Below are 22714 nucleotides of genomic sequence, written 5' to 3'. Positions count from 1 at the left end.
CTGTTTTTTCCTTAGACTGAAGTTCTACTGTTGTGTACAGCCCACTTCAAATTTGGCCTTCAACTAGTAAAAGACATTTTAGCTGAAAAGCACATCATTTTTAGAAAAAAGTTTTTAATTTTATTGGTTCAAGTCCATTTGTACGTGGACTGAATGTTACAGTAGAACTTAATAGGCTGTATTTTAGTCTTTCTGCCTTATCAGTAATGACTGCAGTATTACAAATAATCATGTTCCATGATATTCATGAGATGATAATTTTAAGTACAATTCCCACCCTGAAACTAAACCTTAATAATTTGACTAGCAAAAATGACTTTAAATGTGATTGTGAAATTTGCATTTCCTTAATATTAATAGCAAATTGTGGGAGAGACTCTGAAGTATCATTATTATATCTCTAAGCAACATGTACTTAATAGCAGAGTCCATTAACTGCATTTATTTTCATGAACTCTTTCAGTAGAAAAAGGCAAAATGTAGCCATTAAGATTTAATGGAGATAAAAAGCGTCTAACCATCCCACACCTAATAAATCATAATTAAGACCAAAATGTCAAATAAAACTCATTCTTTATGGTCAAGGGACATTAGAAAAGAGTGGGGGCGCAATTTTATTTCAAATTAGCTGTTTCAGCAGACATCTGAATCTAGTCTTCACATTTGAGAGGTATATAGTCATGATCAGTGGAGGGAAGTGAAAAAACAGCCTAATGTGACATAAATATCAAATACTTCTTAGCTGAAGGGAGAGGGTGACTAATGCTGCTTCCATTGAGCATTAGATATGGTGCCGTATATAGAGTAGGGCAACAATCAATGGCTGAGGAATACTGCTTTTGCAAAGCTACCCTGCATTAAACAGAACATGAAAAAGTATATTGCAGGGAACAATCCAGACATCTCAGAGACAGTGGGACTGCATGACTGCAAAGAGTTGGCTCTTGGAAGTTAAATGAATGAGTGTATACGATGCCTCAAATGATTGTGCCTCACCATCCTCTGGTATTCATGTGATCTCAGTGAAAGTGGCATGAGGAAAGAGCCCTGGAAGAGGTCTTTGTTTCAGTGATGTCTGCATCAAATGCATAAACAGCTCTTGGCACAGCAACAGGTTCTCAGGGCTATACTGTCCCAGGAAGGTGCCCTGACTACCAGCTTTCAGTCAGGATGTTACTTGCTTTCCTGTCTTTCGTCCAGTGAATTTTGAACAACTAGAATATTTCCTTTGAAAGAACGTGTCTTTAGACAAGTGAAGACTGACAGAGGTTTGAGTATTTCTGCTTCATTGTTTAATATACATCCATAAGCATGAGCTACCTTAAATTATTTGCCTCATACTGTTCTCCCTCTAGTTATGGCTGGTATCCCATGTTTTAAGACGGACAAATAATTAAGCAAACCTGCTTCCATTCTTATAGAGGAAAGTTGGTTTATTTAATATACCTTCCTTTTAGAGTAACTAACTGTTAATATGGTTGCTTATGTTCAGTGCTGTATTTTTAATAGGCAAGCTCTTTGGCAGATATGCTGTAATTATATGTCCCTGCGGTGACTAGCACATTGAAGACCCTGTGTCAGAGGGTGCCTAATGCATTTGTTTTAAGAATAAACCAACACTGCCTAGACCTTGACCTGGCCTAGGAGTTGGAAGGAGAAAGGGGAGGGAATGCATAGCTGCAGTCATGTCATTTGAGTGGTACATGCAGGGCCCCATCACAAATCCATTCTAGATTATAGATAGAATTTAAGAAACTTACTAAAATCAGTAACAGTCTAGATGCACTGGACTAGCAGAGATGCACTAGCAGGTGAGATAGATAGCAAGCACTTGGCCTGAACTATCCTAAAAATAATGTTTACAGCAGTTCTGGTGTCTTTCAAGTGTGTCGGGAGAGAGAGTTGTGCTATCACATGATCATTTGCTCCACAGTCCAGCAAAGATGAACCCACATAAGTGAACATCACTCCATATCTGTCAAAGCCCGTGATTGTATCTGAGTCTGTAAAGGCCTAGCAGGCTCCTCTTCTGTCTTACAAAATGCTGCTGGGAGCTTTGAACAAGGCACGTTGCCTCTACAGGGAGGCTGGGACTTCAGTACATGGGACATATAGATAATGATGCATTTTCACTTGGCAAACAAACTTATAAAAAATGAAATGAAATTATCAAGCAACTTGAGTTTGGTAAGTTTGACTATTAACAAGAGACACACCACAGGACTCCAAATAACACAGATGCATAAGCACTTGGAAGCTAAGAAGTCTTGTACAAACCCAGAGACAAAATGCTCTAAAAATCATATTCAGTGCAGTGCAGTACTGTCTGGATCTTCATCATCCTTTTCCAACTTACCAATGCCTCAGCATCACCTCTGTTTATTCAAAAAAATGGTTAATAGTCTAGGTAAGTACTTAATGTTCCAAGCTCTCCTTAAACTTTTGCTTATGAGCTTGTGAAGATGAGGAATGATACCAGGATTTGGGATTCTCTGTATTATTCTTGGGGTATTTGTGTGGGGATCTGGGGATAAATTCCTGACTCAGCTATCAGACCAGTTAGCATTTTTCAAATGAAGCAGTGATATACATTTTGAGAACTATTCCTAAGCCACGTAGAGACTTGAAGAGTTGGTAGAAAAATTAAAAATTAACAAGAGGATTCCTGCATGTTTGACTTAGAGGTTCAAACAAAAGAGCAATGCTGAACAAAAGCATCATCGCTTCATTTTTTTTTGTTTTAAGAAAAAGGCAAATCCTCTAGTTCAACCTGATACCAGACCTGCGTGCTTCTGCCATACTTCGAAGTATACTCTTCTCACTCTATCTTTAACTGAACAAGAGTAGGGCACAAACACAAACAACTTTGTTTACAGTATAAAAACTGTAGACCACTGTCTTAAGGAGATTGCATAGCTCTTCTGTAATGACAGATAATTAATTTAAAGTATAGTTGCGTGTCATATGAGCCAGGGAGGTAGTGGGGAGAGAGAAGGACAGTGACCAAGATGTTTTTTATACTTTTGTTTATAGTCCTCACATATCCATTTCCAGTGTAATTTTGTATAATAAGGAAGAGAAAACAGTGATGGGATCAAATTAAATGTAAGCTGTAAATTCAATTGAGCTGCATTTTTTGGTAGCATGCCAGATCTTTGGTTTTGCTGCTTATGTTTCCATTGATTAAGCACAGCTCTGCTCTTGAACTGCTGTTCCTGGAGCACCTGCTTTCCAAAGAGCCTACCTCTGGACTGCGGGGTTTCTCACTGCTGTGCGAAAGCACACTTGTTAGTGTTCTGAGGGTAGCCTATGCCTTCTTTTTGCACAGAAAACGATAGTAGTATTTGTCTTTACAGATGGCTACTGCATGACATGGTGCCACCACAAGATGATGACCACAGTTGAACCTTCTGTGGCACTTGAATCAATTAATTTTGCCTTTTACTCTATGATTCCATAGTTCGGTGGAGGGGTATTTTTCAGCTCTCTCCCTCCTGCCCACCTGTCAAGGGGTCAACCCAATAGTTAGACACAATAACTATTAAAACTTTGTACACATTTTATTGTTTATTCCATAATTGTTTAATTCAGTTTGCATTTGATTAGTGCACTTAATATTAAATCTGCCACCTTTCCTTCTCAGTAGGATGATAGTTTACGCACATTAACATGGAAATCAGCAAGCCCACTTGCTTAGTAAGGTGAGAGACAACCCATTCGACTTGGCCATGTTTAGAGGCTATCAGACCATGTTCATTGAGAAACCTTAGTTCTGCTGCCTTGTGGATTGTACAGAAGGGTTGAAAGTACCTTGGTGAGAAAGTTATTTTTAGTAAGATCAAAACTAGTGTACTATGTAGTCTTGTGCAGATCCTTGGTCAGATAACAGAGATGCACAAACTTGCTTATCCCATGTTGTGCGGGGAGAGTCTGTCACCACATGGTTTCTATTGAAAAAAATAGCAGCACAGCAGGTATTTTCATCATGTGAGGCAAAAAACTCACAACTGAAGATTGCAGATTATACGAACACAAGAGAAGAAAAAGCTGTTAGAATATATGAAGTTAAAATGAGAATTTAATGGTAGTGTGCTCAGATGTTCCCTGGCAAACATTGGTATTCATAAAAAATATTGCTTTCATTTGAGTCATTTGAGTAGGTGTGACTGCTCAGTAGGACTGAGCTGTCTCTTACAAAAAAATACTATGCTGAAGAACAATATATACCTCCAAAGCGTGATAGCAGATGTAGATAACTGATGAGAGACAAGAAAGACAAGTACAAACACATCATTCAGAAATAAGTGTTGTTTGGCTCGTGGGAGATGACAACATTTCCATATCCTTTTTTTTCCTTTCTATGTTTATTTATGTATTTATAGATATGCCACATCTCATATAGCATTGTCTGCATATAGGTAACTTTTATCGGTCAGAAATGTCCTTCACGAACCCCAAAACCAAAATTAAAATGATTTAATAGAAATGAATGTATATAAATATATATACATATATATGTATATATAATATAATTGTGTTTGAGCTCTTCATGGTGTATAGTCTTTTGTTCTGTGGATGTGCATGGGATGGGATTCTGAAACTAAACACAGTTATTTCATGTTTGCAAAAAATGTGAATGCACTATTAGTGGGATGTGGAGACTCTCTTTGCTCACCCTTGGCAAATGACCTGGTTAACAACACCTATTAAGATTAGAAGTCAGTGTAAATAGTTGCGGGGAGGGAGGGGAATTAAATACTTAAAGCTGTCTGGAAGGCTTTTGCCCAATACTGTTCCTGTTAGAGAGGAAGTCCAGCATCAACTGGGTTAAACAGAAACCAAGGCACTGCAAAGGGAATTTGAAGCAAAGAAGGAAATAGCGTGGAAAAAAAGTATAAAAGAAGCATGGAAATTCATAACAGGAGGCAGAGACCTATGAGTGGAAATAGCTGACTGTCAAAACCTGGTTTGAGACTGCTGTACGTCTCTGGCATCGCACCTCAGCCTTGGCCGGGGAGAGCAGCCTCTCCACGGGACACTGAGGGACACTGTGAACTGCCTGTGCTGCAGCTGGGGGGGTGGCAGTGCGGACCATGACAAGCAGGGACCTGCCCCTCGGGTATGTCTGTGCGCACGCACTCGCAGGGTGCTTTCTCACCAGCTTGTGCATTAGCAATTCATTGGGAGCTGCACAGGTGCACATAACGCTCAAGCACCTACACTGCCCTATAGGAGGGGTGTGCAAGTAGGGTAACCCACACTCCCAGAAGAGGGACTGTGTGCATTTAAGCCACACATCCTGTGAGAAGGGGTGGATGTGCATATGTAACTCTGCAGCTGTACATGATTAGAGCTCTTTGGGATTAGTTATAGGAGGATGTTTCAAAATTTGTAGGTGTTTATTAACATTTTGCAGGGTCTGGTATTGTGATTATCTGTCGTATATCTGGTACTGATCCTGAACATATAATTCACTGATTGTGGGATAGTTGTGTAGCTGCACAGAGTCAGAGAAGCATGTTTGTAAAGGAAGATGACCTGAAAGTGCAACTGTACGAAAAAAAGTGAGCTCGTTCTGCATGTTACTCCACAGGTCATGCCAACTTCTTGTAAAGCAGTGTTGGTAACAGATGGCCTATTGATCACCTTCATGAGTGCATCACCGGTCCTCGTTCTGTTGAAGGGGTGTTACATTGATAATGGGCTCAAACTTTTCTCAGCAGCACCACAAAACATACCATCACTTGGCAGGTTGCATAGTCTTTAAAAAAAAAAAAAAAGACTCCGCACATGTAGTACAGCACTGGGACAGGTTGCCAAGGAGGGTTGTGGGGTCTCCATGCTTGGAAGTTTTCAGGACTTGGCTACACAGAGCTATGGTTGACCAGATCTAGTGTTAGTAAATCAATAAATCATTTTGGTCCAGATTTGGTTACTCTGAGTGAACTGATTTGGTTACTCTGAGTGAACTGAGCAGTTTTTCTCTGGGGGAGTAGGTAAAGATGGGGATAGGAAGAGAATTCAGAGGTGGGTTACAAACTGGCTACGTGCAGAGAACAATGGGTGAGAGGGAGGCAACCTGTGGAGATCTGCAATGGTCAGCCCAGTGTGGATTTTCATATACAGTGTATGAGAGGGACTATGAAATTTGCTGATGAAATTAAGGTGACAGGCAATATCTGTGAGGGGAGGTTTGGGATTTTAGAAAGGAAGAACTCAGCTGAGGATTGGAATAGAAGAACTAGGATGAAATTTAGTGCAGAATGCAAGATTATGGTTGGCCTGATGGACTAGTGACAAGAAATTCTGATAGAAATTGGAAGATCATCAGGTAGAGATGCGATGAGTTCAGGATTTTGATTAATTATGTGAGTTTAATGACAACTCAGCTGAATCACAATAACTGTCCATGTGACTGCTCTTAACTCATGGTAAGTATAAATCACAGTTAGCTAAGTGAGCCCCAGTGAAGGAAAACTACCTCACATTTGCTAAGCATGATGTTAGTGTCTGGGATCATGTCAATGTGTAGCAATGTGTTAAGCTGCTCTAATTTCATGATTTGTCTGAGCTCCACTTGCATGAGGTGTGGTGAGCTATTAAGGTTTTGTAGCTGTGAGCAAGGGAGCAGTCATTCTAGGGTGTATGAAAACATATTTTCTGCAGAATTAGTATTAATGCTATTGTACAACTCACTGATAAAATCTGGGAAGTGTGTTTACAGCTTTAGTCACCCAGAAGGTTGAATTGAAAGAGGTATGTACAGAGGGTGACTACTAGAATAATCAGGGGAATGAAGAGCTTGTTTTCTGGGAAGAAACTAGAAAAACATAGCTTGCTGAACATAGTCAAGGCTGAGTTGTCATTACATATTGTCAATGTAAATGCTAGGGAGAGAAAGGAGCTATCTGAAAGCTAAAGGATGAGATTAGCATAAGAAGAAAAAAAGCCATGGGAACTGGCCATGAATACTGTTTAAACTTGGAAACAGTTTAAATGGTGAGATTCAAAGCAGTGAAATTAAAGTAGTCAAATCTAACTGGTTAAGAAATCACTGGATCAATACATCAAAGGGTACTGTATGATGGTGGTTACTTGTGACATCAGTGTGATGACCCAGGAGACACTGGTTCCACTCTTGTGTTTCAATAACATTAGTATCAGTATTATCATCATTGTTTTTATGAGAAGGATTGCATCTGTGTAATCAACTTCAATAAAGATGACTTATTCTTTCTTTAATTCTTCCTGTGTTTAAATAGGAGGTTCAGTTGAGGTAAACTCAGGAATTATTCATATTGAATTTATGTCATCATTGTCTCTCGCATGTGTGAGCTTCTGATATATGAAAGTAACATAACAAAGAGCCTTTCATCTTTTATTCAAATGGAAAGTGTCAGATGGAGGTTAACAAAGTTGTTTTCATCTGAGCATGCAGGAACAAGTAATCAAGTGATGTCATTTTCCCTTTTCTATTTCAATTTGCAGTGAAATACCAAAGTTAAATGATTACTGGCAAGGCTTTCTCTGCTTCCCCATTTCTCTTCTCTATTTTGACCTTAAACAGCTGACAAGCTAATGGATTATACATTGTTTTTCTCTAGTTTTTCCTGGATAATGCTGTGAAAGCTTTTCCCTCAGTTCTTAATTCATCAAATGCAAGTTTTCCTAATTTGAGTAATCAGACACGGTGGTGTATACAAAACAACTGTTTTTTCCTACCGGTAAGTTCATTTTATACTTCTTTGTTTACAAAAATTACACTAAATTGACTGTTGCTGGATCTACTTGAAGTTAAACACCCACCAGTTTTTAAGACTTCAGCAAAAGCTTGATTTTTTTCAGTCACCTCCAACTGCATTTGAAGGAAGTGGGAAGTTAAAGGAGGTTAGTACTTCTGAAAATAGAGGTTTTAATGAATGTCAGATTAAGAAGCAGGAAACAGTCTGATAACTAAGAAGCATAGCTCACCCATACCAACAAATGTGTGTTACGAGATATCGGGAGAACAGACAGCAACTGCAAAGCAGACTGTGCACTGAAAGCTCCACATGACTGTGTCAGTGAGAAAACCAGGTTGGTCTGCAGACAGATGTCATAAGGACAGTGGTAGACCTGAAAATACTCATCAGTTTCATCACTGACCTGGCAATAAATGAGAAATCTGTGATCATAACATTTCTGTCATTGCATATTTGATTAAGAGGTGGGGTGAGAGAAGGGAAATACAACAGTCGTGTACCACTGTCTAAACTGTTTAAAAGATCTGAACTAATTTGAAGATGTCTTAGTGTGGACAAAAGCACAGCAGCACACACAGTGAGAGGGGGAAGGACATTCCTGCAAAAATAGGATCTGTATCCTAGAGAGCCATGATTTTTAAAGGGATTACAAAGACCTGCAGTTGAACACAACAAGCTGTATTTTGTGCCAGAAATAGGTCAATAGTCTTTGGATGAATAAGCAAGAGGCAGCGAGAGGCAGAGGGAGATTATTTTATCTCTATGCAGAATTGATGAAACCAGTACCAGAATGGCGTGTGCTGATGTCTACACAATATGTTTCACCTGAAACAGCTATTCACAATGTCAAGATAAACAATCCTAGGCACAAACAAAAGCAGGATGTTAATTATGTATAGAACTCTCCTGGAAAAACACAGTTGCAGTAACTGCAACACTTACAGATTTTTAGTCTCTCCTTGATAAAATGACAGCAGAGCAGAGTTTCTGTTTCTCATTTTCAAATTTAGCTAACTAAATACCACCAGGTATGGTTAGGTGTCTACATCTTCTTTTGGCCCTGACATCAAGTTATCCTTGTTGTCAAAGAAATATAGTCCTTCTTACAGCCTCTGCATATATTCACACTCAGAAGCACATAGAAATAAGTTGTTCTAATGCTTATTTAAATTTGTTTGCTTTTTAAGTTAGCAGGTTTTCTAGTCATCTTTTTTATATTACTTGTTATTGCTTTGACCATCTTGAAAGGTATTTTGTTTTCTTTTTAATCAGTAAGTTCTCCAGCAATTATCTGAAGGATACAGTTTTCATGAATTATTAAGATTCAATCTACTGTTCTTAAAAAAAGTGTGTCTTTTTCCTTTGTTTTCACATGTATAACTAAGATGTTTGTCAGCTCTTTATGTGATTGGCACATTTCTAACAATAGTTTATAGATTTTAAACTATTAAAATGCATTCTTTCATCAAAGAAACTTTGTCTTTGATAAATTGGCACAAAAATGATGTTAAAATGTCAATTCTGATAATAATAAATGAAAAGGTTAGAGTGGCTAAAGTTTTTAAACACTTTTCCCCCTCACTTTTTTTATTAAACAGTTCTCATATGCACATCATTAGGTACTGCAAAATTTCTAGCTTGAAAAAGCTACAAATTCCTTTTGAGTTACTACTTTTGATCTTTTTTTTTAAAAAAAAAAACAACCTGGAACTAAAGTTCTTCTCTCTTTACTGAATGAGATATTGAATACTTAAGCTGACAAATGTTTGTTTCTTAAATTAAAAACTAAATCTTTGGAATCTGTGTGTAAGCTTTAAGCTTTATTCATGCAGATAAACTTCCGGTGATTTATATAGTGGACCTGGCAGATCTATTGACTATGTCATCTGAAATGAGTGAATAAGGGATTTTTGAATTATTTCAGCCCAAATAGAATTTAGTTCATTTTGAAGCAAACTGATTGATTCTCCCCCTCCTCCATCCCTCAAAATAACTTTCCTGATTGTATTACTTGCTTTCTTGCTCTTTTTAAAGACTTACTTAGGAGAAATTACACAGTAAGTTTTAGGGACTTTGCTTGAGTTTAGTTATTGTTTAGTTTTGTCATAATGCTTCTGTAGTTTCCATATAATAGAATTTAGGCCTGGGAGATTTCAAGTCGTGCATATCTGTTCCTGTGATAAAATACAGTGTGGTATCAGTGCTGCCACCTCCACATGTTAAATAAATAAAAGTCATAATACTGACTTCTAAAAGATGCAGGTTTGGAATATATTTTATTTGACTAGGGAATTCCAAAATTACTTTCTTCTCAAGTTTTTCTCCATAGATATATAGGAGTAGAATCCCTTTTTACTTTAGTAAAGATATTTATAACCACAGAACTGTTTAAGAGAAGAGACCAAATGCACTGAGCTAGATATAAGTTCCTAAGGGTGTAGTACACCACTGCAAGGCACTGGGCCTGTGATGCCGATAAGAGAGGCACTCAGACTCTGTAAGTTATTGGTTAAAATACCATTTATTGGAACTAGCACAGGAAGAAAAAAGAGGGTAGATGGAGTTACATCCCGTCAGATGCTGGGAACCCTAAATCGTGCTGTATCGGTCCTCCAGTCAGGGACAGCATGTGGTACAGATCCCATCTGTGGAGAGATTACCCAGCATTTTCCGCTTTCGAGCTCTTACAGAATTTTCTTAAAAGGAAACATTTCCATTCGTCATTTCTGCTCTCAGACAAAAATTATGTCCATAAGAACTTGCTGCTGCACTGTTAAAAGTCGAGGCCACAGAGGTGGCGTAACCACCACTACCAAGTAGGAGCTGCCTGCAGACTCCTCGGTTGCAGTAAATTGGCTGAGCTGGATGAGGTTATCCCGCAGCCAAGGGATACACAGAGCACAGCACAGACCTGCGCCTGCTCAGCTTCACTGCTGTGTGGATTGCTGACTCTTCAGAGTGCAATGATCTTCCATTCAGGGTCACTACAGAGGGTTGGTATCACTGCAACTCTCTGCCTTGGAAAAAGCCTCAGTGTCTGGGTAGTTTGAGCCCTTTTTATTCTTCAGTAGTTGTGCAGAGGTGTAGGACGAACAAACCTGAAACAGGTCTTCACTGAGAAATGGTATACCTGCACAAAAAAACTCTAATTTTTTCCCAGTGGGACATTAATTCCTCTGTAGGAAAGTTCATGTTCATTTTATGAACTGAGTGCAGACCACTTGGCCCAGGAGACAGGCTGCCATTTGACAGCTTGCAATTTTTGTGCTTTGACAAAGACCAGAGCTCTCATGCTATACATATGACAGTAATTCCACCAGTCCTGATTTTCTGTATGGTTACTTTGACTGTTCCTTTACCAAATCATTACTATTTTCCAGTGTCTTGCCTGCTTTGTAGCTGCATGCATCTTTCTACCTAGCTGCACGCACCCTGCAGCTAGCTAGATGCCAGTTACCTTTATTCCTCTGCAGTGTATCTTTTGAAGCAGTTTGTCTTGCAGTTCCTCCTCTGATTTTTTTTTCAAGCCCTTTTGCATTATTCTGAAAAGCTGAAAGGGTTAGAGAAAGATTCAAGCTACAATACTTCAAGCATCTACTAAAACTTGCAAATTCTTTTAATAAAGGGTGAAATTTCAGTTTCTTTGACAGGAATTGAAAGATCTGCAGCATTGAGCACTCAGAAACAGTAGCCTTAAATATATGTAAGTTACAGTTGGAAAAAGGTTTATTTAAGGTAGCATTTTCAAAAAAAAAAAAAAAGCTTCATAACCTGGTATGGCTGTTCAAGCAGAGTTGCCTAGAGACTCATGTCCAGCTCTGCTTGTTGCTTGCTGGAATCTTGCATTGAGGTACATAGTATTGAAGCCTGTGTTCTTAAATGTGTGGCTGTGCCACTCTTCTCTAATCCGTCCACCCCTGACTGAAATTTTAGCTGAAATTTTCAATCTAGTCTATGTGTTCCTATGGAACACTAACAGAGACTGTCTATTCCACTTGGAAGTTTCTTGGTCTTTGTCAGACTGCATCCAGTTGTGGATTCAAGACTGACTTTTCTTTGCTTGTTTCTTTTTGCAAAACTAATTTCACAGGTAGAATGCCTTATAGAGTAAACAATGGATGCTGCTACTTTTATGTAACACTGAATTTGGAGTGTCATCTCCTGTGGAATGCAGCCATCAGAGAAGTTTATTTTTGGTGATTCTGAACAGCAGTTATTTCTATTTCTTATTTCAAGCAGATCTGCAAGCAAATTACAGTAACAGCAAGGATTCAGATGGCAGATCAATTCTGTATGTTGGGTGCTGTGAAATTTATTCTTCATAGTGATCCTCCAAAATTAGTGTACAGAGATTCAGGTTCTGTCAAAAGGACTGCCATCAACAAGTCAACAGTAGTCCAAAAATAGCATATCTAGAAATAGAATGCTTTGTAGTTTCAGGAAAGATAGCTTCCTTACAAGGTACAGGACTGTAATTTTCAGGAAGCATCTTTGGCAAAGGTACTGTACACTAAGGACCAAGATAATGATTCTAGTGAGAATGTATTATTTCTGTTTTAACATTAATTTTGATGCCTGAATACATTTCCAGAAAGTATCCAGAGAAAATATTTTTCCAGGAATTTAGCTTCAACCATACATATTTTTGCTGGTATATATGACATAGGAAAGAAAAGGGTTTTTTAAATATATTCTTATGTAGTCATAACTCAAGATGATTTCACAGAAGGATGTTGATCATTTCAATTTCATATGCTTCATGGCTTAGCTATATTTCTAGAGTTTGTAAAATTATGTATCTATGAGGTTCATAACCACTGTGTGTATTGCATCAGTTTATAAATACTGCAAATACAGGCGATGAAATTGTTGTTTTCAGAACTTTAGACATTTTACCTTGACCCTTATGCTAGTAATACATACAGGGTAGTTACTCAACTCAAGCATGAGTGAAAACCATACAGTGGCACAGGAATAAATCTTTTGTCAGTCTGGTGGCAGTAGGCTCTTGCATTATACTTCAACACCAGTAGCGGTATCCCATGTATAGGCACTCTTTACTACTGCAGGTAAGCAAATCAAAAGTGACAGATTGAAAATTAGGGAGCTTAAATTAGGAGCATAATCTAGATTCTACTGAGTTTTGGGTGAATTGGAGCCTAGACAGAAAAAGGGTCTATATTAGGAAATGCAAACATCTGCTTCTTATTGACTATCTGTAAATCATAATGTCCCAGGTATTTCGATTCTTTACATGTTGTGATAGATTCTGTGCTTAAGTGGTAAACCAGTAATTTGCTTTTAAACTAGCTGGAGCATTTTATTTTGTATGATTTCCTACTCAAGAACCAAATTCTAAATATTTTCCATTTGATTTTTCTTTGCCAGTATTTTATATACAGCTGCATATTAGGGCTCATTTCCTGTTCTGTTTTCCTGAGGATAAATTATGAGTTGAAAATGGTGATAATGTTGATTGCATTGGTGGGCTACAATGTTATCCTTCTGCACACTCATGGGCCCATGCTGGATGACTATAGCAAATTTATGTATGCAATGGCACCTCTTAGAAGGTAGGTGGATAATTCCAGTCCTTCTGAAATTAATAGAAATTAAATACTACCTATGGCAGTTCTTATGGAACATATTTTTTTTTCTATATGTTTGGCTGTATATAAGTCACAAAATCATTGTCATGCTGCTGTTAATATATGATTTAATGTCACACCTAAGAGCAGGAGAATAAAATAAACAAGTATGATCAAGGTGTTTAAATCACATACTATAGGAAATAGAATATGGTTTAATTTGCATTTTGTAATAAAGAACATTAGGAAGAAGTCATCATTAAGGTTGTTAAGGCCTAAGGCTGAACATAATTATGGCTGTTAAAGCATATTTGCTGCAAGCCAGAGAAAATCACCTTTCTCAGAACTAGTACCTTGTCTTAAAACTTTACAAATGTGGTCTTAGCTATTAAAAAAAATAAGTAGACCTACAGTTTGGATGGTTTTTTGCTGTGCTTGCAAATTTGTATGTTAAATTTTCAGTGAGACTGCTGAAGTTTATAGGTAATACTACAAAAGACCAGAATTATTACTCTTAAGTATTGCTGTGTAAAATACTTTCTGGACACATGTAATTTCTACCTCATTTTCAAAACAAAAAGGTGATTTTCTTCTGTGTAGGCTGAGTGTGAAGTACATAGGCCACAACAGAAGAACTGAATATTCAGAGTAGAGTTTCAGTGTCCTTTTTCCTGTGCTCCAAACTGCTCAAGTTCTTTAGGACACAGAGACAACCATGGAAAAAGATCTGAATTAACAAAAAGTGTATGTTTTCTTTGCACTTAAATCTAAAGATTAAATAAGCAAACTCAGGTCTTTATGTGTCTGTTGCATTGGTGAAAAGGCTCTCTCTGAGATGGGATAGAGAACCACGTGACAGGTTAGATTTAGCGTGTGCTTCTGGCAGCCCTGATTTTGCCAGTCAAGCTCTCTGTTTGTTAGTGTTTTCCTTCCTAAATCTCTCACCAATGTTCTACTTTCAGTGACATCAGTAGGAGAGCGCTAATGCAAACTGTTTCCCATTACCTCTAGTGTCTTTTCCCAAAACAGAGTTCTAGTTTGTGCCTCCTGTAATTCTAAGATGAAATGGTGTCTTGGGAATTAGGTGCTTTAGTTTCCATTTCTTCACATTCATTGGATATGGTCCGGCTCTCCATTATGGAAGTAGTGTTAGTACATAAAATATCTCTTTTTAATCTGCTTTTATAGAATAAGCACCAAATTCTCTCCATTTGTAAGCAAACAAGGATATTATTTTTACTAAGTCCTCATCTTAGTACTGGACTTCAAAATGTAGGCACATTTGCACAGAATGTAGTAGAAGTAATTAAAGCTTCATTATGGAAATAATAATACTTCATCAAATAATAAAGCATATCATACTTAAATGCTCTTAGTTTTCATACCAGAAAGTAGTAAAAATTGCAGTCTTATTCTTGTGCTAAAGTAATTTTGTTTTAACTTCTGAGCAGCTTGCTTTGCATTTGTTTTTATTTTATAGGCCAGGAATACTGAAAGACCTGAAGACAATGGGCTCAATTTCTTTGTTTATATTCTTCGTCACATTACTGGTTTTGGGTAGACAGGTAAGATGCACACTTCTCTTCATCTGGATCAGTGGACACGATGCCAGCCTCCACATGCAGTCTGCCACCTTCTCAAACATTTTTGAGATTTTCTGACAAACATCTTTACTCTGTTCTGCCCCACACCCTTGCAAAGGAGGGTCAGAAGCATCTAAAAAGCTATTTTCTTTATTACTTTCCGATATGCCCTTAAAACTCACCAATAACTGTCATTTAGACTGTAGACACTATGCTGGTAGTGTGCTGTGACTATTTCTTGTCATGCTGACCAATATTGTCTCATAGCTTCCTAGTGTGCTCCCATCTGTCTGCATCCATCTGCTGTCTCCCTAGTTGCTTAATTACAAGCTATTTTCTTCACAGTTATTACAATTTGATGCAGACACAGAAACAATGTAGCATTCACACAGACGTGTACCACATGCTGAGGCCACAGTTGCACTAAAACTATGACCCGACAGGAAACTACTCTTTTTATTACCCAGTTGTGCTTTTTCAGTACAAACGTGATGTCAATGGCCTTACCATCTATGAAGTTGAGGGCAGGCGCAAGCGTAGTTCTTTCTCTAAGCCCTTGGGTCTGTCCATGATCCATGGCTAAAAGCTGCAATTCCAGTGTGTTGTGCCAGGAACGATGCAGTGAGCAAGACAGAGCTCTGAGGTGGAAGAGGCAATCCATGTGAGATCTCATGAACAGCCTGTACCCTCATAGCCTGCAGCCCGGGAAGGATCTTATCCCAGACTGTCTTTAAATCACTCATTTACATTACAATTTCCTAAAACATAATGACTGTCATTTAAATTGCCAAGCAGGCCCTGCAGGTTACTAGACAAAAAATTCTTATCTGGCAGCTTCTCCAGTATTTTCTGTAGTGGGAAACGTCCTTCTCGAGCTAGAAATAACATTCTTCATCTGCCTTGCTGCCAGCACCATGTTAAGAGTTTGCTCATTTGATGATGGTGGCAGAGAGTGGGGCTGGAGCACAGCTACTTCCACTCGGAAAGAGGGATAAGTACTTCATCTTACCAGTTGAGAACCTTTAGTTCCTGTCAACCAAGGTGTCAGATGGAGGCAGTGGGTGCAACACCAAGAAAAAAGGAGAGAAGGAATATCATCTTCACTGGTCAAGGAGAGTATTTCTTTGTGGATTCAGTCATGTCAACAAGAAAGTTTGTTTTTGCATACAACAACACTATGTGTGTGTTGTTCCCTGTCACACCAACTGAAAAATGATCCTGCAATGAAAAAGTCTTTTCAGAGCTGTAGATCCATGATCCTTGTCATGATACCACTTGTTTATGACTCTTCAGTCTTTTGCCTTTGATTTTTCTGATAATTTATTCTCCCTTAAAGGAGAAAAAACCCTCAGTGTTTTCAAACACTCAAGCAAAGTCTAAATGATAACTAGAAAATGTTATGAACTAATTTTAATACATACCTGGTATATGACCTGCCATTTTAAGTTACTTTTTTTGATACTGACTGGTAGCGAATGCTTGGGAAAAGAATAGGGGAGGAAGTGAACCTGCATAGATTGACCCTTCCAGGGACATATGCTTCCCACCTTCTGCCAGTCAGCATTTCTATGGCAATGTTTAATAGCTATCGGCTGCTCCACTTTGTGTTACACTGTCTGATCCCTTTTTAACCCATTTTATCTTCCTGGTCTTCCCAACACTGATAATGAATTTCACAATTTGATAAAAAGTCATGTGAAAATCTCCAATCTTCTTGTTTGTTTTAAACTTTCTGCTTGCTACTTTCATTGAGTGACACTTGCAGAACACTGTTGAGCCATCTTGGCAGTGTAGACAAAATTCTTCCTTATCCTTCTTCCACAGAGGGTAATATACAAGTCATTTCTCTGTTCGCTATTGCATTTTTCTACTTTGTAGATAATAACTTTTCTCTTAATATCTGATTATTTGAACAATGCTAAAGATAATAGCCACTAATGAAAAAGGTGGTCTTTCCATTTCTCTTAAGCTGTCAGTGGTGCACCTCTGTCCCCAGAGTGAGTAACCAGAAAGTTCATCTAAACAAAAAGTGGATGCTTTCTTACAGGCCTATCTCTGTGAACCTGCTCACCAATGATGCCTGTCCTGATGCAAAAGTAGGAGGGGGAATGTGTGTCTCTGGTTGAATGGGGAAGAAGAGAGGGACAGGTAGTATATCATTACGTGTTTTGTGGGCCAACTCAATTCTTAGGTTCAACTAATACTTTTAGCTGCATAACCAGCATCCCTACTGAAGGAAGTAGGCTTTACCTCAGCCACTCATGCTTATCCTTGTATCTCCTTATTTGTACTGGCACAGCTGCCTGTGGAGGTGTATAGTGGCTCAAAATTTAAACCACTCTTGTTTAAAAATTAACGCTGGAAAAACAGTTGATTTTCAGCCAGATCTATATCCTGATTTGGTTTTATGGTGTGCCTGCAGCAATGCTTGTGCCAAAAGAATGATCATAGGATGAGAGTGAGAAGTCAGAAGTGAGGTGGAGAAAGTAGAACAGCTTTTTTTTGATGGTCATGCTGGAACAGGCCACAACCATTCCCTGACACTGAGATCAAGTGGTGCATTTCATTCTGCATGCAGGCCGTTAAGAGTTATTTGAAAATAAGCTGGCAGCAGGCAGATGATATGTTGAGAATGGTGACTCTTTCACCCTGCCCAGACATTGCCTGGGAGAATGCAGATTGGTACGGGCTAGTCTGTGTAAGGAGTGTGCTCACATTTAAACACTATTGAGCTCTTATGGTCCATTTTGAAATACCATTATTGACATAGCCTGTGAATTCCTTTCTCATCAGTACCTAAAATTACACATATCCCATTACTCTGTAGGCTACGTGAATATTCTGGTTTTCCCATGATTAATTATACTGTGTTTATCCACACTGAACTTCACTGGCTTTTTTGCTGCCCAAATGTTTATGACAACTTCCCTCAGCCATTGAAACTATTTCTTTGTAGTCTCTGTTCTGTTTTTTAGTGAGCTTTTATGATGTTAGAGGATACTTCTCTTAGATAGTGCAGTCTTTTCAAGAGCCTCTTACATAAGAATTTAATGAAAAGTTACTTGAGTTCACTCCTATTCACAAGCCTATTGACTTCGTAACAGACGGAGGCATGTTTACAGAATAGGTGTCAACTCATCTTTAGCTAATATGTCTAAACAGCTCTTTTCCTTAGCACAGTTTTTTCCAAAGTACCTTGCTCTGTTGTTCCCAAGGTCACTCCAGTTCTTTTTCAGAGATTTGCATTATATCCTTACCATTTGTCAGTTCTCTGACACTGTGGCTGTCTTGAAGGATCAGGCTATCCACCACAAGTTTCAGACCACCAACTTTTCACTTTGGTTACTTCAGAGCTGATGGCTTCTTGTTGATCAACTTATTAATGTGTTCTAAGACATCTTCTGCTGACAGTCCACGTTGAGACAGTTTCTCAGACTTGCTGTCTGTAAGTAATGGCTATGAGGTGGAATCTCCTTAGCTCTCTCACCTGAATGAAAACCCATGTTTAATTTCTAGTGATCTTACCTGCTTTAGTGCTACTTTTGCTGCCCCTTTGCCTGAATGCCATAGCATTCATGTCCCCTGACTGTAGACACCTATGGCATAGGCACCTACTCTTGAGCTGCTTGTCTGTGACATTCTTTCAGTGAAAAGAATTAATTCATTACCTCACTCAGGCAAATATTGAAAGTAGACCCGGGTGAGTGTCCCCCTAGAATATAAAAATATAAATAAACCGCTATCTGTGCAATCAATGAGACATGAATCAGTTCTTATTGCACTTAACTACTTTTGCCCAAGAAGTTACCACTGATTCGAGTCTCTGGGGTTGCATTGCATTGCCTTGCAAAGATGCATGGTAGTCTCTTGTCCTGGAGGAAGCCAATTGCTCTGTGGTGCCTGGAGAAACAGTGTCCTTCGTGCCTCCCCAGGCACTCTACTATGCTCGCATGCTGGGAAGTGCTGTCAAATCAAGCAACATAAGGTGAAGAAGGAAGATTTTGTATCTCAAGGGTATTGTGCCTGCAGATGTATAAGGGCCATTCTGAGATATTTTCATTCTGATATTTTGAAAAGGTTCTGGAGAGAACATGTAAAGTAGGAAACAATCTTGGTTTTCATATGGCTGCAAGGCTACAGAGATTGAACAGTATCTTTAATGATGTGTATACAAAATGGGCTAGATCATAACAAAAAAACCCCACGATTTAAAGCACGTTTTAATAAGGTAGTGCTTTTATGTTTTTAAAAGTCTGAACAGGCATTCTGAAATATGATACATTCACTTTTTTTAATTTCAAAAAAATAGAATACATTCTGCTTTATTTTTTGCAGTTTCTGAGTTCTCTGTCATTTTTTGTGGCAGCCTAAATTGCATTCAATAAATAATAAAGCAGTAAATAAATTTATCTGTTTAATATTAGCACTTACAGAAGAAACATATCTTTTTGAAGACTTCAGCTTATCTAGCACCTTTTCTTTTCAATACAAAGTTGATACAATGTATGGATATCTAATTTCAGTTTTATGCCAGGCATCCAGTTTACTTTTGTCAATTTATGCAAATAATTTTGGCATCCCAGGTTTTTATTGGATTTTTTCTGCATGAATACAGTTGGTGGCATTTGAATTTATCATGTATGTGGGGAACTTAGATGTATAAATGTATAATATACATATTTAAAAGCTTGCTAAATCATTTTAATAGCATCTCATTTCAAAATTTTACTCTAGCTTTGGCTGTGATCTCAAAAAAATATCTATAAATCATTCTGAGCTGTGACAGCCACTGTCCAATCAGAAGGACTACTCCCATTTTGATGTGAACACTTACTGACTGCTAATAATACTAGCTAGCATTTTTAGGTTTTTCTATAATAAGATTGTCATCATAATCATGTTCTCCTGGTTAATAACATAGCCTTCACTGAGGCTGCATGATAGCATTAAACCATTGGACTACATTGAAATAGCTCTTGATTTATATCAGCTCAAATGAGATAGGCCAGTGAAGGCTTTATTGTAGAAATAATGCCATAGAATTTACGACAAAACATTGACGATATTGAAAAAAGTAGAGAGCTCAATAAGAATGTGGTTTTATTCATTTTTCAACATCTTTTGAATGAAAACAGATCTCCAAAAATGCTGATACTCCAAGATGATTATACATTTCCATATAGTTCCAGTTATTGTTATTGTTTGGGATGTTAAAAAACAATTATGAAAACTCTGAAACAAAAAGAAAAGAAGGAAAAAGTATTATAGAAAGTAGTGTAAAAAAACCCAAAACAACAAAAAAAACCCAACAAAACTGGGTTGGTCCAGCTGACTGGGCCATTTTTTATAATCTGATAATGATTTGATAAACTGAAGGCATATTATATCAATAAACTGTTTTTTCTTGCACTGCCCTCTTTTTACCAGGCTGATTGCATGGCATAAGTTCAGGTTGGTAAGAGTTAGGGGATTCCTGAAATGCCCATTATTGTAAGTGAAATTCTGCACTTCAGATGAATAAGACATCATATTCAGTTGCAAAACTGTAAATTGTTTCCTTAACAGTGTTTGATTTCTAGAATTAATTTCTACTAAAGTCTGAGAGTAAATAAATAAATCTTCCATTGTTTAAGGCACCTTGCAACTTTGGTTTTTTTCCTAGGACTTTTTTTGGGGGAGGCCTTATAAGTTTGATGAAATGTATGTCACACAGTGTGTGCTTGGGGTTTGATTTCTGCGGGATCTGGAATTTATACTTGACTGGCCAAATAACAGCCTTGTAGGGGTGGTGTACTGTGCTTATGTTGTCTCTTAAACCTGTACTCCAGCAGGACAAGATGCCTATTGTTTCTTTACCTCTGTGTCCTCTTGTAACAGAATGAATATTACTGTAGGTTAGACTTCCTGTGGAAGAACAAGTTCAAAAAAGAGCGGGAGGAGATTGAAACCATGGAGAACCTAAATCGGGTGCTTCTGGAGAATGTGCTTCCAGCCCATGTAGCTGAACACTTCTTGGCAAGAAACCTGAAGAATGAGGTCAGCCATCTCTGTATATCCTCTGCTCTGTAAGAAAGCAGCGTATCCTGAAAATATCACTTAATGATGATTTGAACAGTAGGTCCATACAGCGAGATTATAGATTTACAGTCACTTTCATTCTCCCTCACCTACCTGAAAGGCTTGCTTTACAGCACTGAATGCACCTTACTACCTTGAAGTAAAAAATGTGAAATTATCTTAAGTGGCAATGCACTTTGCCTTTTGAAGGAGAGTAAAAAGGGTGAGAAAGAAGAAGGGGATGGTTGAATCAACATGAATTTAAATTTAAATAATATGCATTCAAATGTTTTTTCCTTTGTGATCAGAGTGGAGCTGCATCCAGGTTCTGAATTTTCTTCTGGTGACTGGAGATCTTGCTTACTGGAGAGAAAATTAACCTTTTCCCTGAAACAGTGGCTATTCTAATTCCAGAAAGAGGTTCTGAACACTGAACTACCTGTTTACTCACTGCTTATGAACCTAATCCAAGCACCAGAAAAGTCAATCAAAAGACCCCTGTTGTCTTTGGTGGAAATTAGATCTGCTCTTAATATTGCTTTGCAGTTTCAATAAAGCAAAAAACAATGAAAAAATAAAAGCATTTAGAAAGAGTAGCAGTTCTAAAGATCTTAAATGCAATAGTTTGAATTACTTGTGCATGCTGAACAGTTGTTCCAAAACTGACAAAAGAGGGGAGAGGGCAGCTTTAGGGATTTGGTTTTGATCTCCTTAGTCAAAAAGAACAATGTCTTCCTGTCCTGGTTTTGGCTGGGATAGAGTTAATTTTCCTTTAGTAGCTGGTACAGTGTGTTTTGGATTAAGTGTGGGAATAATACTGATAACACACTGATGTTTTAGTTGTTGCTAAGTAGCACTTATCCTAAGTTAAGGATTTTTCAATTTTCCATGCTCTGCCAGCAAGCTGGTGCACACGAAGCTGTGAGGGAGCATGGCCAGGACACCTAACCCAAACTCTCCAAAGGGATATTCCATACCATAGGACGTCATGCTCAGTATATAAACTGGGGGGAGTTGGCTGGTGGGGTGAATCGCTGCTTGGGGACTGGCTGGATATCTTTCAGCAGGTGGTGAGCAATTGCATTGTGCATCACTTGGAGGTTTTTTTTTTTGTTTTATTTCTCTCTCTTTTTGTTATATCTCTTTTCATTACAATTATTACTATTATTTTTATTATGATGATGATTATATTTTATTTTAGTTATTAAACTGTCCTTATGTCAACCCACAAGTTTTACTTTTTTTTTTCTGATTCTCCTCACCATCCCCCTGGGTGGGGAGAAGTGAGCAAGTGGCTGTGTGGTGCTTAGGTACCAGCTGGGCCTAAACCACGACAGTTTCCTTTCACTGTGGATTGCATTAAGCAGTACTAATCAGTATTTTGTGTCAGTACTTTAGTACTACCTGCAAATATTCGTTTGGTCACTAATGTTGAATGAAAACTGCTGTGGGGTTCCTTTGAACCCAGTGAAGACCTTGGCTGGAAGCCAGGTTGGCTCAGCTCCAGTTCTCAGTTCAGGCATTAAACACAGCAAACCATCAGGAGATTGCGTTCTCATTTATGTGCTATTCCATCTCTGTTCCCCAGCAGAGCAACACCATCTGCTCACCTTTGTATTGGCAACTGGATTTATATTGTCACCCCTCAAGATTCATAGGTTGGGATGAGCTTTAGTAAATTTAGTGAAGAACAGAAATTGTAATGTGCTGGGCTCTCCCATCTATCATGTCAGCTGAAGTAAAA

General features: G+C 38.2%; 1 protein-coding gene across 2 annotated transcripts in view; it reads left to right on the top strand.

Moving 5' to 3' along the window:
• The window catches only part of ADCY2 (adenylate cyclase 2), a 235727-nt gene that overhangs the window by 196808 nt on the left and 16205 nt on the right, over positions 1 to 22714 (top strand). For both annotated transcript variants that reach the window (XR_012629660.1, XM_074874654.1), the window contains exons 17-20: positions 7605 to 7724; positions 13131 to 13315; positions 14811 to 14895; positions 20791 to 20949. Coding sequence is in view for 1 of the 2 variants with exons in the window: in XM_074874654.1 (XP_074730755.1) it covers positions 7605 to 7724; positions 13131 to 13315; positions 14811 to 14895; positions 20791 to 20949 (549 nt within the window). In the remaining variant the exon portion in view is untranslated. The remainder of the gene's footprint in view (positions 1 to 7604; positions 7725 to 13130; positions 13316 to 14810; positions 14896 to 20790; positions 20950 to 22714) is intronic.

This window comes from Strix uralensis, chromosome 1 (genome assembly GCF_047716275.1).
Source record: "Strix uralensis isolate ZFMK-TIS-50842 chromosome 1, bStrUra1, whole genome shotgun sequence".
NCBI classification, from domain to species: Eukaryota; Metazoa; Chordata; class Aves; order Strigiformes; family Strigidae; genus Strix; species Strix uralensis.
This window is presented reverse-complemented; position numbering and strand designations above follow the sequence as displayed.